The sequence below is a fragment of the Mytilus galloprovincialis genome, chromosome 5 (assembly GCF_965363235.1).
Source record: "Mytilus galloprovincialis chromosome 5, xbMytGall1.hap1.1, whole genome shotgun sequence".
NCBI lineage: Eukaryota > Metazoa > Mollusca > Bivalvia > Mytilida > Mytilidae > Mytilus > Mytilus galloprovincialis.
Window position 1 is genome coordinate 57,538,685 of NC_134842.1, and position 14,801 is coordinate 57,553,485.

At 31.6% G+C, this 14,801-nt stretch overlaps 1 protein-coding gene across 1 annotated transcript; it reads left to right on the forward strand.

The window, feature by feature from the left end:
• The first annotated feature begins 240 nt into the window (after positions 1-240).
• On the forward strand, positions 241-12,482 carry LOC143074617 (uncharacterized). Its single transcript, XM_076249988.1, has 4 exons — positions 241-390; positions 1,860-3,904; positions 5,159-5,233; positions 12,230-12,482. The coding sequence occupies exons 2-4, from the start codon at positions 1,867-1,869 to the stop codon at positions 12,313-12,315; spliced, it is 2,199 nt and encodes a 732-aa protein (XP_076106103.1). The 5' UTR covers positions 241-390; positions 1,860-1,866; the 3' UTR covers positions 12,316-12,482.
• Positions 12,483-14,801: the final 2,319 nt, after the last annotated feature.

The following is a 14,801-nucleotide window of genomic DNA, read 5'->3' on the forward strand; positions in this document are numbered from 1 at the left end:
TTTAGCAATGAGCTAAAATAAAACTGTATGAAAACAGGATATGTAATCAATACAAAGTAGAAAATTAAAAATACTATTGAAGTAGATAACATAAAACTCATCGTATAAATTTCCTTTAAAAATTTATTGTATTTGTTTCAGATAAAAAAAATACAGGGTCGAAGTATTTTGTTAATAAAAAATTGTAGTAAATCAAAACATGTTGATGGCTTCATAGATAACAATCGTTCGAGGAGGAACACCACAGAGAAAAAAATGCACTGATGTTTATATTGGACATGATTGATAATTATATTGTTTGGACCTATTAATGTAGCTTAATTAGTACCGGAATGTTTAAAATTTCAAGGCTGATTATGAACAAAGCATAACCGATAGAAAACTTGTATGGTAAGTTTTTACAGCTATATGTAAAATTAATATATATATATTAAAGCACAATGAAATGCTCGCACGAAATACAGACGAAACCTTTTGAAATTTAATTTGTTAAAACATCAGCATATTTAAATACATGAATTAGTACACAAAAAAATTATTTTGTTAAACATAGCTATTTTAAAGTTTAAGTCCGGTCTGATCTTTCATTCACTCTTCAATTTGCTATTATCTTTCCGGGTGTGTTATTTTTTTGTATTCTTGTCTTTCGGTTTTTCCAAAAAGGCTCCTCAATTTGTGATAAGTTTATCTATATGCCTTTTTGGTTTTCTTTGTTGACATATTTGTTTGTTTTTATAGCGATTAAGATAATAACACTTTATAAACTGCTGTAATCCTATTTTGAACATTTTAACATATTTCATCTGTTTGGTTTGTTTACACATTGTTGTCAATATAATGGTATATTATGCTACTGTCATACAAGTGAGTGGTTTAGCTTATTATAAACCAGGTTTAATCAACAATTTTCTAAATGAGAAAATGCCTGTTCTAATTCAGGAATATGACAGTTATTATCCGTTTGAGCTTTTGATTTCGCCATTTGCTTAGGTACTATCCATTTAGGATTTTCCGCAGAGTTCGGTATTTTAGTTATTATACTTTTTCCCTAGTACTAGTAATTGACAGTTACTCGTTAAATCCTTTTTATTTGAGCAGTACAAGTCTAAATATGCTCTCAGTGGGTAGGATGTTTTTTGGGATAAATAAACGAAAATTTCTAATAGAGTACCTGTAAAAAAAATATTGAGAATAATAGACGAGTCGTGAACCCCAAACAATGAAAACAGTCGACTTTATCAATTTCTAAGAAGTGAAGTGATATTTAAACTACGCTTGGTAATTGATAAAGACCTTTTCATATTATATATAGTACTGCAACTGACCTCGGAAAAGACGCTTGGTAAACGAGTTTAATGTTCCGGAATAACACACTGCTGCAAACTGTTTTAATTGATAGAATAACATCTATATTTTAATTTCCGTCTGGTCGTTAAACGTCACGCTCTAACGACCGTTTTATTGAGGACCCATTTAAGGAAAAATATTTTCTTGAGAAGCTTGCATAACTGAAAACATGGACTTCATGTGCATTTAATCGGAATCACTACTGTCATAATTGAGAAATTTGAGTAGGGGTGTGATAATTATAAAGATGTATAATAAAGAGAAGGGGTGTGATAAAGGGTGCGTATCAAAGTTGGTCGATACGGATTAAACAGCAGACTATTTATCAGATATCAAAACTACTGTATCTACTACTAAATAAACCATAAATAGTAATTCAATAATTGCTGTAATAAATATTCAATACCTGTAAATTGTAATAACTATTATCAAAAATATTCAATACATGCAACATCAAATACTTGTATTCATTACCTGTTAAAATCATTATCAGCATTGCATTTTACTTTCAGTGGAAGAATGGTGCCTTCAGTCTATGCCCTCCTTTTGATAGTAACACATAGTGTTATGTGTCAAAAAAACGAGGATGAATGGTTTGACACACTAAAGAATCAAGGTTCAGCTTGTAAGAAAAACACCTGCAGACGAAATGATGACACATGTGAATGCTATTTAACAATAGAGCACAGATTGACCATGATGAATGAAAAAGATAAAATTCTACTTCTACCTTCTAAAGGAAGATTCATGCCATTCAACAATACAAATACAAATTACACCGAAGCAGAAGAAAATGAGTTTATTAGTGCAGACGGATACGGATCTCGTATTGTCATTGCTATCAATCGTCGCTTCCCAGGTCCACCAATTACGGCATACGAAAATCAAAAGATATTTGTACATATGCGTAATCTGATGCACACAGAGAGTACAACAATACATTTCCATGGTATGCACCAAAAACAGACTCCATGGTCAGATGGGGTCGCCTTTGTAACACAGTGTCCAATTTTACCTGGACAAACATACACATACTTTTTTTATGCTAAGCCTTTTGGCACAAGTTTTTACCACGCACACATCGGAGATCAAAGAAGTGCGGGGCTATATGGGCCGTTGATCATTATACCATTATCATCTTCTAATATATCGACGCCTCAAGATAACATCAACGAAAATGTTCACACAGTTACAATCCAGGACTGGAATCATTTTGATGATCCAGAAACATTGTACCAACGTTCACGCTTTGGTATATTTGACTTGCAAAAAAACAAAGCTGTTGATGCGACATCCGATATATCAGGAGCTAAATACAGTGGATTCCACTGTCATTCTGGTCTTATTAATGGAAAGGGTCGTTTTTACTCTTCATTGAACACACACAACCAAGCACCACTCACCAAGTTTGATGTCGAACCACATAGTGTTTATCGATTTAGAGTAATTAGTGCTGCTACCTTGTATCCATTCCGTGTCTATATACAAGGTCATAATGTCATCCGTATTGTTTCATCCGATGGATTTGAAATAAAGCCACTGGAAGTTGAATCATTGATAATTCATCCAGGAGAAAGAATTGACTTTTTGGTAACTACAGACAAGGTTTCAAGAAGCTATCTGTTGATTGCTGAAACTTTAGAAAAAGAACCGGAACTTCTAAATCAATACCATGCAGCTGAGGCTATTATTTATTACACAGATGGCTCTGAAAATTTAAATCCTCCCAAGGCGTCACCAAATACGTGTACTGTGAAGAAGAAATGTAAAATATTTAATTGCCCTTTTTTATACTATCCAAAGTCAGACAACCGAATATGCCTTACATGGAACGATGCGACATCAATAGACCCAAATTCAAATATCAACGATGTTAAGGGAAAAGCCATCGAGCGATTTTACAATTTTGCTTTCCCAGGGGAAAATGGCAACTTTCCAGGTTCTGTAAACGGACATCAGTTTTTACCTCCCACTGTAGCTGCATATGCCGAATGGGATAAAGTTGAACATAACTGCGGAAAATGTAATGACACAACCATTTGTGAATGCACATACTACGATACAATAGGTAGAGGGAATAATAACCAAGTATATCAGTTTGTTCTGACAAACATTGGAATGGGTGCAGGCTGGTCACACCCAATTCATTTACATGGTCATTCATTTTATGTTATGAAAATAGGATTTGCCTCTTATAATTCTATCACTGGTCAATTGAACTCAAATGGGGGTCAAGATCAACAAGATATCATATGCCGAGACGGAAAAAACTTTTGTTCCAATGCAAATTGGCTAAACACTTCTTGGGCAAACGGCAATCATCCTGCGTTAAATTGGAATAGCCCACCACAGAAAGACACCATTATATTACCAACAGGAGGATATGTAATTATAAGATTTAGGGCAGACAATCCTGGAGTTTGGTTCTTTCATTGCCATATAGACATACACAATACAGGTGGTATGGGTATGATGATCAACGAATCTCCGAGATACCATCAGGAAGTTCCTGATAACTTCCCAAGATGTAAGAGCTATTTAGTGAAAGACGCAACTGGTATGTTTATTTCTTTTAAAAAAAGGTCTGTTTTACAAGCATTACACGAGAAGCTTACAAAATTCATTGTTTGCCTTTACTTTAACAAAACGTTGTTGTTGAGTTCGAACCTCTATTAAACAATATGATAAGAAAATGCATATTAATTTCAATGTTTTCTATTGCAATATGAACGTTTCTGGTATTTTTTGGATATTCCTATATATTTATTTTCTAGTGTTTACAATCAAGTTTTTTCTGACTATGTTTGGTTTATATGATAAAATTCATAAGGAGGACCTCAAATGTCTATCAAAAGAAATATATACATGTCATGTAGTTTGGGTTTCTTATGAACTGATTTGAAAATGTAGGACTTTCAATTATAATACAGTTTCGCTATGGTACTTTATATTTACAGGTTGTTAAAAGCTTTTAAAAGGTGTAAATCAAAAGATTTGTTCTTTTTACTTTAAATCATTATAATAATTTTTTTTCGTGGAAACTAAAGGAATAAAATCCTGTTTATCTCATTTCTGAGACATGAGAAAAAAGTATTGTAATAAAAAGTTGTCAAAAGAATATTCACAAAAACACTGAACTCCAAGGAAAAATAAAAACGGAAAGTCTTTTATCAAATAGCAAAATCAAAAGCTAAAACAACTCGAACGATTTTGGAAAACAACTGTCATATCCCGACATTTCCTTATCCAGAAAATGATGGATAACACCTGGTTTCATAGGTAGCTAAACCTCTTACTTCGTTTGACAGTCACATAGCATTAGCGGAACATTTTCCCTGTAGACTTTTTTTAAGCTGCTAATGGTATTAGGAATTTAAAAAAATGGTATATCAGTTTTCACATGAGTTTCAATTCCATTCACGGAATAAAAATCTGAAAAATCGATGTTTTCAGAAACATTTTCAATTTTTATTAGAGGAAACCGATTTTTAATTATCTTAAATCTAGTAAATGAGAGGCGAATTATACCAAAGGGATATTCAAAATTACTCTTAAATGGCAGTTTTCCTATTCTGAACCATATGAGATCACGATTGTGATTGTCAGTTTCGTGTCGTCTTATGAGTTTTGAATGCCACTTTGGTTTCGTTCGCATCATTTTAAGCAATCATCAACATTCAATGAATTGAAACGCAAAACTGACCATTCAATAATTTGAAATTTTTAACTGACCATTCGAAGAATTGAAACTGAATACTGACCATTCGATGAATTGAAACTGAAAAATGACGTTTGGTTTTCTTTTTTAAAGTTCAAAGAACCGTACAGCAACCGAGTACACAGAGACCAGTTACGCAAAGACCAAATACACAAAGCCCAAATAAAAGTACGTATAAAATAGATGTGATGTATATGATATTTTATAAAATAAACACCAGGTTTACAATTAATAACACAAAACGCGCATCCTTGCAAAAAAATTCGTGTGAAGAGCCTGAATCAAAACAGATTGATCGAAAAATGAATCACTTAGATGGTACCGGGTTTATTAACTGTAAAATCTTGTTAAGCTTATTTATTCCTTGGCAAAGAAAAAAAGAACATTTTATATACATTTCATTGCACTACACATGGATCTTCATACTTGAATGGTTGTACATTGTTTTTTATATTCCAAAGAGGGATAACCCAGAATATTGCTCGACATGTACTTCGTTTTTTTTTCGTTTGTGATTTTCTGATGTTTATCTTCGACAAGAAAATTTGGAGTAAATGCGATTTTAATATAAATTTATAGCAATTTCTATTGGTTTAACTGTAGTCAAAATCATCGACTGAAAAGTTTGTTCAACCGCTAACATTTGACTTCCCATACTGTTTAATTTTCAAACAGTCATGACTTTCCCCAAAAATGTTCGATTAGCACTTACTTATTGCGGCTGAAGTGAGCGTTTCTCATCGCTTGTCGTCGTCGTGAATGTTGAGCTCTACCAATTGTCCATAAACGTCAGAACTGTAAGATGACTTCTTAAAGGAGTTATTGTAATTTAATGACAAATTTTACCTTTTTTTTCTCATTTAAATCTTTCATCTTGAAATAGATACAAATAAGTATGTATGATTTAAATTATTTCCCTTTGATGACGAATTTTACCATTTTTATCGTTTTAACCTTATATCCTAAAATTATAATAAATAGATAAAACATGCAGAACAAAACTGATCAGCCAAACAAGATCTACAAATATTACAATATTGAGGAAATCGTCCGACGACTCCTTATTGGAGTAAATGCCCTGTAATGATGACGTTCACCAATATGTTTTTGTTTGTATCACATAATAAAAATCATAAAAGATAAGTAGACACTTTAAATCACAAAAACAAACAGCAAGCCAAGATCTACAAGCATGTAAATTTTAGTATTTAGTAGGCTATACCTCTTTATAGAAGGTATTTCCCTAGAAGGAGGATTTGTATATCTGCTTTGTGTGTTTTGAGCAAAAACTAGAGAAGATTCAGAAAATCTACAAACAGATAAAATGACCAGCAATACACGGTCACAAACAGACATTTTTGTCATGAATTCTATTTTCTTCTACAATGTTGTCGGGTGTTCTTTGTTTAATATTCACACAGACGAAGATGAGTGACACTTGGCATGATTGGTCTAGTTAGACTTGTCCGAGAAAATGTTAATAAAAACTTCGGATATTTTTTTTCTTTAAGATGAAACTTGTAGGCTTGAAAGCGCTTACAATGCTGTAAGTTTTACCGAACTCAAAGGAAAATTCAAAAACAAGGGAAGTCCATAAAATATGACAAAATCACACAGTATCAATCAACGGAACAAATGTTAAACAACTACCATATTCCTTACTTGATGCATGCATTTTCCTTAGTAAATCATGAATATATAATTACCTTAACTTCCAATGGAAGCACGGATATCAATATTTTATATAACACCTGTTGCGTTCCTCGCTTCAATCAATAAAATAACAACTACAAAGAACGAGTCTTAAAAAGACCATATCAGCAGACTCCTGTATAAGCTTTGTTAGTATTAAGATGTATCCAAAACAAAAAAACATACTTTTCATTTTTTTCTCTTTCTTTTAAACATTTTAACACATGCTATATACAGTATGCATACTGTGTGCTACTTTGTTAGACAAAGAACAATGTATAACATACTGTTATGTTTCGCTGTATGTTTATTATAGTAACTGATATATAAAGATAACATGCAAAGTGTGTCAACTTTGTTAACCTGATTTGCAGTTGTTAATTGTTTTTATCATACTTGTTTTGAGAATTACACATATCGTGATACTGCAATCAGTGCGCGCGATGCGTGCTTCTAGTATCACATTTATTGTGTACACTCAAGACAAAAAGTTAGAAATAGATTCCAAACGCCAAAACGTCAAATGTAATTCGGTCGTATGCATTGCTGTTGAAGACAATATATGTGAACAATTTCAGATTATAACTGATGTTGAACATTTGTATACTAGTAACCAAAAGAAACGATACACACCTTTTTTCGAATTCAAAATGAATTTTCATTATGTATGACCAATATTGAAGATGGTTATACCGAATGACCACAGAATTATAAATCCGTTTACAAAAAACATTTTTGGTTCCATGACGTCATTAGGCGAAATTTATTTTTTACGAAATATACAAAAAAATGACAATTTTAAAAACAGATGTTCCAACTAATTATGCCAACCTCTCATTCAAAGGTAAAGACAATGTTTGCCATCAATTTGTTTTTAAAACTCATACAGTTTCATCGTTAATTTGTAAAGCGACATTCGGCCCCATAAGAATTTGGTAAAATGTAAACAATATCCCTTCATTTACCATATACAGTATATGTAAAGTGAAATTCAAATACACGGTAATAAACTTAAAACTATTGTGAAAGGTTCCAAATTTAAAGTGTGGTGTTTTTTTTTTATCTAAAGCATTGATTTGAGACGTAAACATTTTAATTTAATTTTTTGTGATTTCAATAAAACACTTTTTTTACAAAAGAAAAATAAGACAAAAAACAATATTTCAACCCATAATTTGCAACATGAACATAACTTGATTAACATATTGCATATTTTTAAACACATTTGATTTTTGTAAGTACTTTGAAAATTTTGTGTCGATTTTAATGCAATGTTCCGCAAAAACAATTTGAATCCTATGATCATTTACGCGGAATTAAGTTTCTTTCCGACAGGTTTTGATTTTGATAATCATATGTACATACATGTCAAATTAAAATCTTTTAAAATAGTGCATCTCATTTTGTTTTATATTTACTACTTTTTGATCAATTTGATTCAAAAGTCGTGTATCGTTTGATTTGTTGACTAGTATATTTTGTCTGTTTTATATTTAATATTTTTTATTCATATTATTTGATTTTATTTCTGTCAATTTGGATATCAATCAGTATAACCTTTTGAAGACATAAAAGAGAGCCAATAGATACAAAAACAAAATTAAACTAAAGTATCAAAAGTATGTCAGATTTCAATTGGTATCAGAAAAAAATATCTATATCTGATAAAGTAACAGAACAAAGAAATGTTGATCGAATAGAGTGAATAAGTATGTCGTAAATTATGATATAAAGTTTTTGATTTAGTCAAGGATTTGAAGTAAGGAAGTAACAATTGCTTACTTAGTTTTTTATTTAAAGAAGTTATTTTGCATATCCACAGGACTAACATTTAAAAAAAGCAAAATCTTAAGGTTCATCATAACAAACGGACAAATATGGCTGTACTTACATGCCAAACATTACTCTGAGTACAGACTTACCTGTGAAGTTGGGAAAGTTTTAATGCCTGGCATCCACTAGATATAATAAAGTTAAATGCATTTTATGTTTCAGAAAAATATAATTTCTTTTGGATTTTGATGGGCGTTTTTTTTTTCCTTCATGCAAAAGGTGTGAAAATTATCTTAGTTGTGGTGCAACTATGAGATGCTCCCTCAGGTAAAAAAACCGGTTTGTATTGTTTTGATTGTCCTTAATTGACATAGACAAGAGGTATCTTCACAAATATAGGTGAGTTAAAGAGTTTATCTGATTCAGTGAGTGGACAGTATCAAAGTAATTTAGGTGTTTGTTTATTTTTGCACCTTCTGCAAAAAGGAAAAAAAATGCCCATCAAAAACCAAGAAAGATTTTATCTTTCTTAAACACAAAATGCATTTAACTTTTATTCATCTAGTGGATGCTAGGCATTAAAACTTTCCAAACAGCACAGGTAAGTCTGTACACAGAGTAATTTTTGAGGTGAAAATACGGCCATATTTGTCCATTTGTTATGATGAAACTTAAATATTGCAATAATAATTTTTTGTTCATTCATGATCCTTTAATTGGTATCGAATATTTGGACTATATATCATAAAAAAAACACCTGTTTTTGGTGTTTTTTTCTGAACTACAATCTTAATCTAGTATATTATAATTTAAAAAACAAAATCAACTTATACCAATTTTGTCAATATTAAAAAACCTTTATGTACACAAAACTCGATAACGGTAAGAAACATGAAATTTTCTATGTCTTGTTTTGAATTTTTAAGGGTGTTTTGAAGTTCATTTTGGATTTGACCGTTGGTTTTCCTTCTTTAATTGTTTTTCATTAGTAATTGTCGGGTCATTTATAGCTTGCTGTACTGTGTGAAAAAGTAAAATCACAAAAATACTGAACTCAGAGGAAAATCAATTCGGAAAGTCCATAATCACATGGCAAAATCAAATAACAAAACGCATCAAAAACAAATGGACAAGAACTGTCATATTCCTGACTTGGTACAGACATTTTCAAATGTAGAAAATGGTGGATTGAACCTGGTTTTATAGCTAGCTAAACCTCTCACTTGTATGACAGTCGCATCAAATTCCATTATATTGTCACCGATGCGTGAACAAAACAAACAGACACAATAGGTAAAAATGTCAAAAATAGGGGTACAGCAGTCAACACTGTGTTATCATCTTAATCACTATAAAAACAACAAATGTAACGAAGAAGCACAAAAAGGCATACATCAAATTAACATCCTCATTTTGATTATATTATACGATTTTATTTGTCTATGTAAAATGCACCCATCAAGGAAGGAGGGTTTTCAGTACTGGTGTAAAATTGCGCATATGAAATTCGCACAGGTAGACATGAAATAATTTTGTCGTTCAAAGTATGACGGGATGCATAAATACAGTCACGCAAAATAGATATATCAAAAACTGACTTAACAGTTAAAGTAATAATTATAAATATAATATAATAGTGTGGTTCAAAGTATGACGGGATACATAAGTACAGAGTCACCTCAAATGTATATCACAAAAAAGGTGGGTTAACAGTAAAAGTAATATTAATAAATAAAATAATTTTGTCATTCAAATTATGACAAGATACATAGGTACAGAGTCACATCATAAAGTCACATCATAAAATAATTTTGTCGTTCAAAGTATGACGGGATACATAAGCACAGAGTTACGTCAAAAGGATATCTCAAAAAACAGACTTAACAGTAAAAGTAATATTAATAAAGACAATTAAAAGAATAATATAACACGTTATTAAGATGATGAACAACGTCAGTACGCAAAATCTATACTTCAAGACCATCGTGTATTATTTGTGAAGTTGATACGGAATATTTATCAACAAGTTCTGGGTACCTTCCGATGAACTTTTTTAGAAAAAGGACGAGACGTTCTTTGACATACCCCTGGTTCATCAACTTTCTGCTCAGACACTGGTGACGTTTTACAAAGTCTGAGTAGGAGCTGCAAGCTCTTGAATACCGAATAAGTTGGGAAATATATATTCCATATGCAGGTGAAGTTGGTATATTGCTACTAAGGTGGGGGAAATTGATAATTGCAAAATCAAAATCGTCTCGTTTGTCATAGATTCTGGTACTAAGATGACTGTGTATGTCAAATTCGAGGTATAGCTCTAAAAATGAGGCGGAGGAAGCCGTGTATGTTGTCTCTTTAATTTCTAGTTCTGGTGGATATATTAATGGAACCCAATCAGAAAAGTTCGGATTATTAATGGAAAGAACATCATCAATATATCTGAAAGTGAAATTAAATAACCTGGCTTCTTTGATCTTCTTGTTTTTGACAAGTGTCTGAAGGAACTCCGATTCATATGAAAACAAGAAGAGGTCAGCAAGGAGAGGCGCGCAGTTCGTTCTCATAGGAATGCCGACAATTTGTTGAAAAAGTCTACCTCCAAACTCAACAAATATGTTGTCGATAAGAAACTCCAGCATACTGACCACTTGTTCTTTTGTGTAGCATGTGTTACCTTTTTGTTTGTCACTATGAACGAAGGCTCCGTGTTAAAGGCTCCGTGTAAAATGCCGACAATTTGTTGAAAACGTCTACCTCCAAACTCAACAAATATGTTGCCTATAAAAAACTCCAGCATACTAACCACTTGTTCTTTTGTGTAGCATGTTTTACCTTTTTGTTTGTCACTGTGAACGAAGGCTCCGTGTTAAAGGCCACACTTTGGCCTATAATTGTTTATTTTTTAAAACAATGTGTCTTGGATAGACAGTTTTGTATTGTGAATTGGATGTACAGGTTGGCACTCATACCACATCTTCTTATTTGTATATATGATACCTTTTTGATTTTCGAATTCAAAGGAACATGGTTATTTGTAATGCATTATGGTTTTATAAATCTTTCTATTATGGAAAGATCTTAAAATTTTCTTGCCGAAGTTTTTTAATCAATGAAATTTAGAAACAGTGTTTTATTTAACAATCAACATTTGAGTGAAGAATATATATGAACATATGCACACTTAAAACAGTTGCGACGGACGTATGTTGCCCTAACACATATTCTTTTAAAGCTTTCCTCGATTTTATATTGTAAGTTGTTCTTATTTAACTATATGCTTTTATTATATTGGTTGCAATGAATTACATTGATTTCCCAGTGAAATAACACGATAACTTCACATGTGAAATAAACACGGTTATTTCACTCCTTTGACGTCATACAAAAATAGGTGTTGTCATGTCGTCGGATTTAAACAAATTGTGAATTGGCAGTGAAGATATAGTTCCTTACATTTTCTACATTAATTTTATCAAATTATGATTTTGTCTATGTAATAAAAAGAATAACTAATAAAAAAAAATCAAACATTTAACTCGTGACCAAACAACACTGATAGTTATGTTGTCAGATATTCTTATTAAATTATATGCTTTTCCGTAAAAAAAAATCTTATCTAACTGATTTATCTTTTAAAAAAAAACTATTTGCAAAGTTTGTATAGTATATAATGTGTTCTAATTACTCTTGTTTATCTAGTTTCAGGATGTGAAACAACTACATTACCTCCTTCCTTGAGAATCTGCTTTATCACAACTTTGTTCTTAAATGGATATATGATATAGATGATTAACAATTGTAATTTTAATTTTCAAATATGAGATGCGAGTTGTATTCGTTATCTTAGACTGTCACATAAATGGAATATTTTAAGGATGATGGTTAATTCACAAAACGTTACGGATGGACAAAATTTCTAAAGTGATTTTCTTTTTATACTTGTATAATCAACTGCAACTCATTTCTTTATATTCGTTGGCTTTACCTGTTTCTTTTTTAATATTATTCATTATGTATTTGCTAATAAAATCTTTACAGTTTTTTTTTTTAAAAATCCAAAAAATTTGGATAGTAAAAGAACCAAAACAAAACTCCTTGGCATATGGAAGTTTTATATCAGTAATCATTAATATCTATGAAAGCACAAATACTTATCTCCAATGTTAAAATGTTTATGGGGTTCACTGAATTTATTTTCATCTATACACATGCGGTTCTTATAGATGGTGTCACGAAAATAAGCGTTATGTGGTAAAAGTGCATTTGAAAACTTATTAGCCGTCGCTTTCGATATAGCAATAGCACTTTTATCATTTAAGTATTAAGAAAAACGATGACCCACAATTATAATTAAATTAAAAAAAAACATTAATTTCCTGGTCTATAACTCAATAATATTGTACTGAAAATAAGACTGGTTTCACATAATTCTCATTTATATGTATGTCATACTCTGGGTTATACTTATAATTGTTCTATGTATAAGATTGAAATGAATTTAAAAATGTATCAAGAGCTTTGTTTAATATAGGTTTGTGTATGCTTTTGTAATAAAGTATTTTAACATTTTTACATAATGTATTGTTATAAAAACTAGGAAACACGTGTAGTCGATTATCTAGACGACCCGTATATACATGTTCTTTATTAGAGATTTCCAAAAACAATTCGTATGCACCCTAATAACACGGGTTTTACCAACCATTGAATTTGATTCAAGTTTATGACCCCTTCTGTAGCGATGTGAATTACGAATTTTTTAAACTGCAATACTAGTAGTATCAAAACAGCAAAACTAATGATAGGGTCCATTTTGTTCATATGTAGGACTCTAAAGTGCGATGGGGACGTTAAAGAACGATGGTCACGCTTAAGGACGATGGTCTTTGCTAAAGTGCGATGCCAACATACGCTAAAGTGCGATAGTCCGCGAAAGTATAGACATAATAAACGTACTATGGATTATGACGTTTATAGTCGTTTATACACAAAAAAAAATAACATGCCGAAAGCTAAATGTAGAATATTTGATTTACAATTTTAAACCAAATGTCCATGACTTACTTAATGTTAACCTTACAGTGCTTTGTTGGCTGAGGCAAATGTTAGTTTTTTCCGAGTGCTGGAAGAAGTACAAATGTACTTGTGTCCTGCATGCAGTCGACCATTTTACTATACAGATACAAAAGTATACGCATAAGTATCCTTTATCTTGTTTCTATTAGAAGCTAACGGATACATTGAAATCATTGTTTATGTTGCAGTTTACTTTGCGGTCCCCGTTACAATATTGTCGATTCTATTGAAAATTAGAGTCGGTAAAATAAAGGTACATGTTTTCATGAGTAAATCATAAATTGTCCGCTAAAACATTATTTTGTACATTGTAGGAAAATATACCTGTACTCGCTGCGAAAAAGGAGAAAGCTCGAATAACATTGCAATTCTCTCTCATTTAGATGTTAATAAATGAATGTTACTCAATGAACGAATTTTGTATTTTTAATTTACGATGACGATTTTAAGGGGAGATGTTCACATAAGGGATAGACTACATGTGAACTGCAAGTTACGCTAATTATCAAAACATTTGATACGCCCGAATTTAAAAACAAATCATACACAGGATATATAGATTTTTGTCACACCTAAATAACCATTTAAACAATTTCACACGGTCGGTCTTTTAAATTCTCGAGTTTAAATTCAGAAACAATCACTTTAGTCTACCGATACGTTATAAAGCCTATCCCATATGTTAGCATTCTAGCTTTTGCAAAAATGACTTTTTATAAACATCTGTGTTCTTTAGGAGATAACTGTATTGTATTTTAAGCTCCGACGGCATCAAATCCCAAATTGATGCCGTCGGAGCTTAAAATACAATATTGTTATCTCCATTCTAATGAAACTGACAGAAAACAACGTTAAAACATGTATTTAAAATCTGTCATATGCCGTCTGCGCTTGCGCGTACGTCCCATAGCATCAATTGTCAATTGATGCCATGTAAGAAAGTGATGTAATCCAATCAAAATGAACGTTACAAACGTTGTTGCATTAGAATTAACGTTTTAAGCCCTTAAACATTACCCTTTTGGTCCATCGCACTTCAGCGTGATATTCCATCGTACTGTAGCAAACAAACAACTATCGCACTTTAGCGTGATACATTTACACCATCGTACTTTAGCGTAGACCACCACACTTTAGAGTACTATCGCACTTTAGAGTCCTACACTATACTAAGGGGAAAATTCGTGCAATTTAT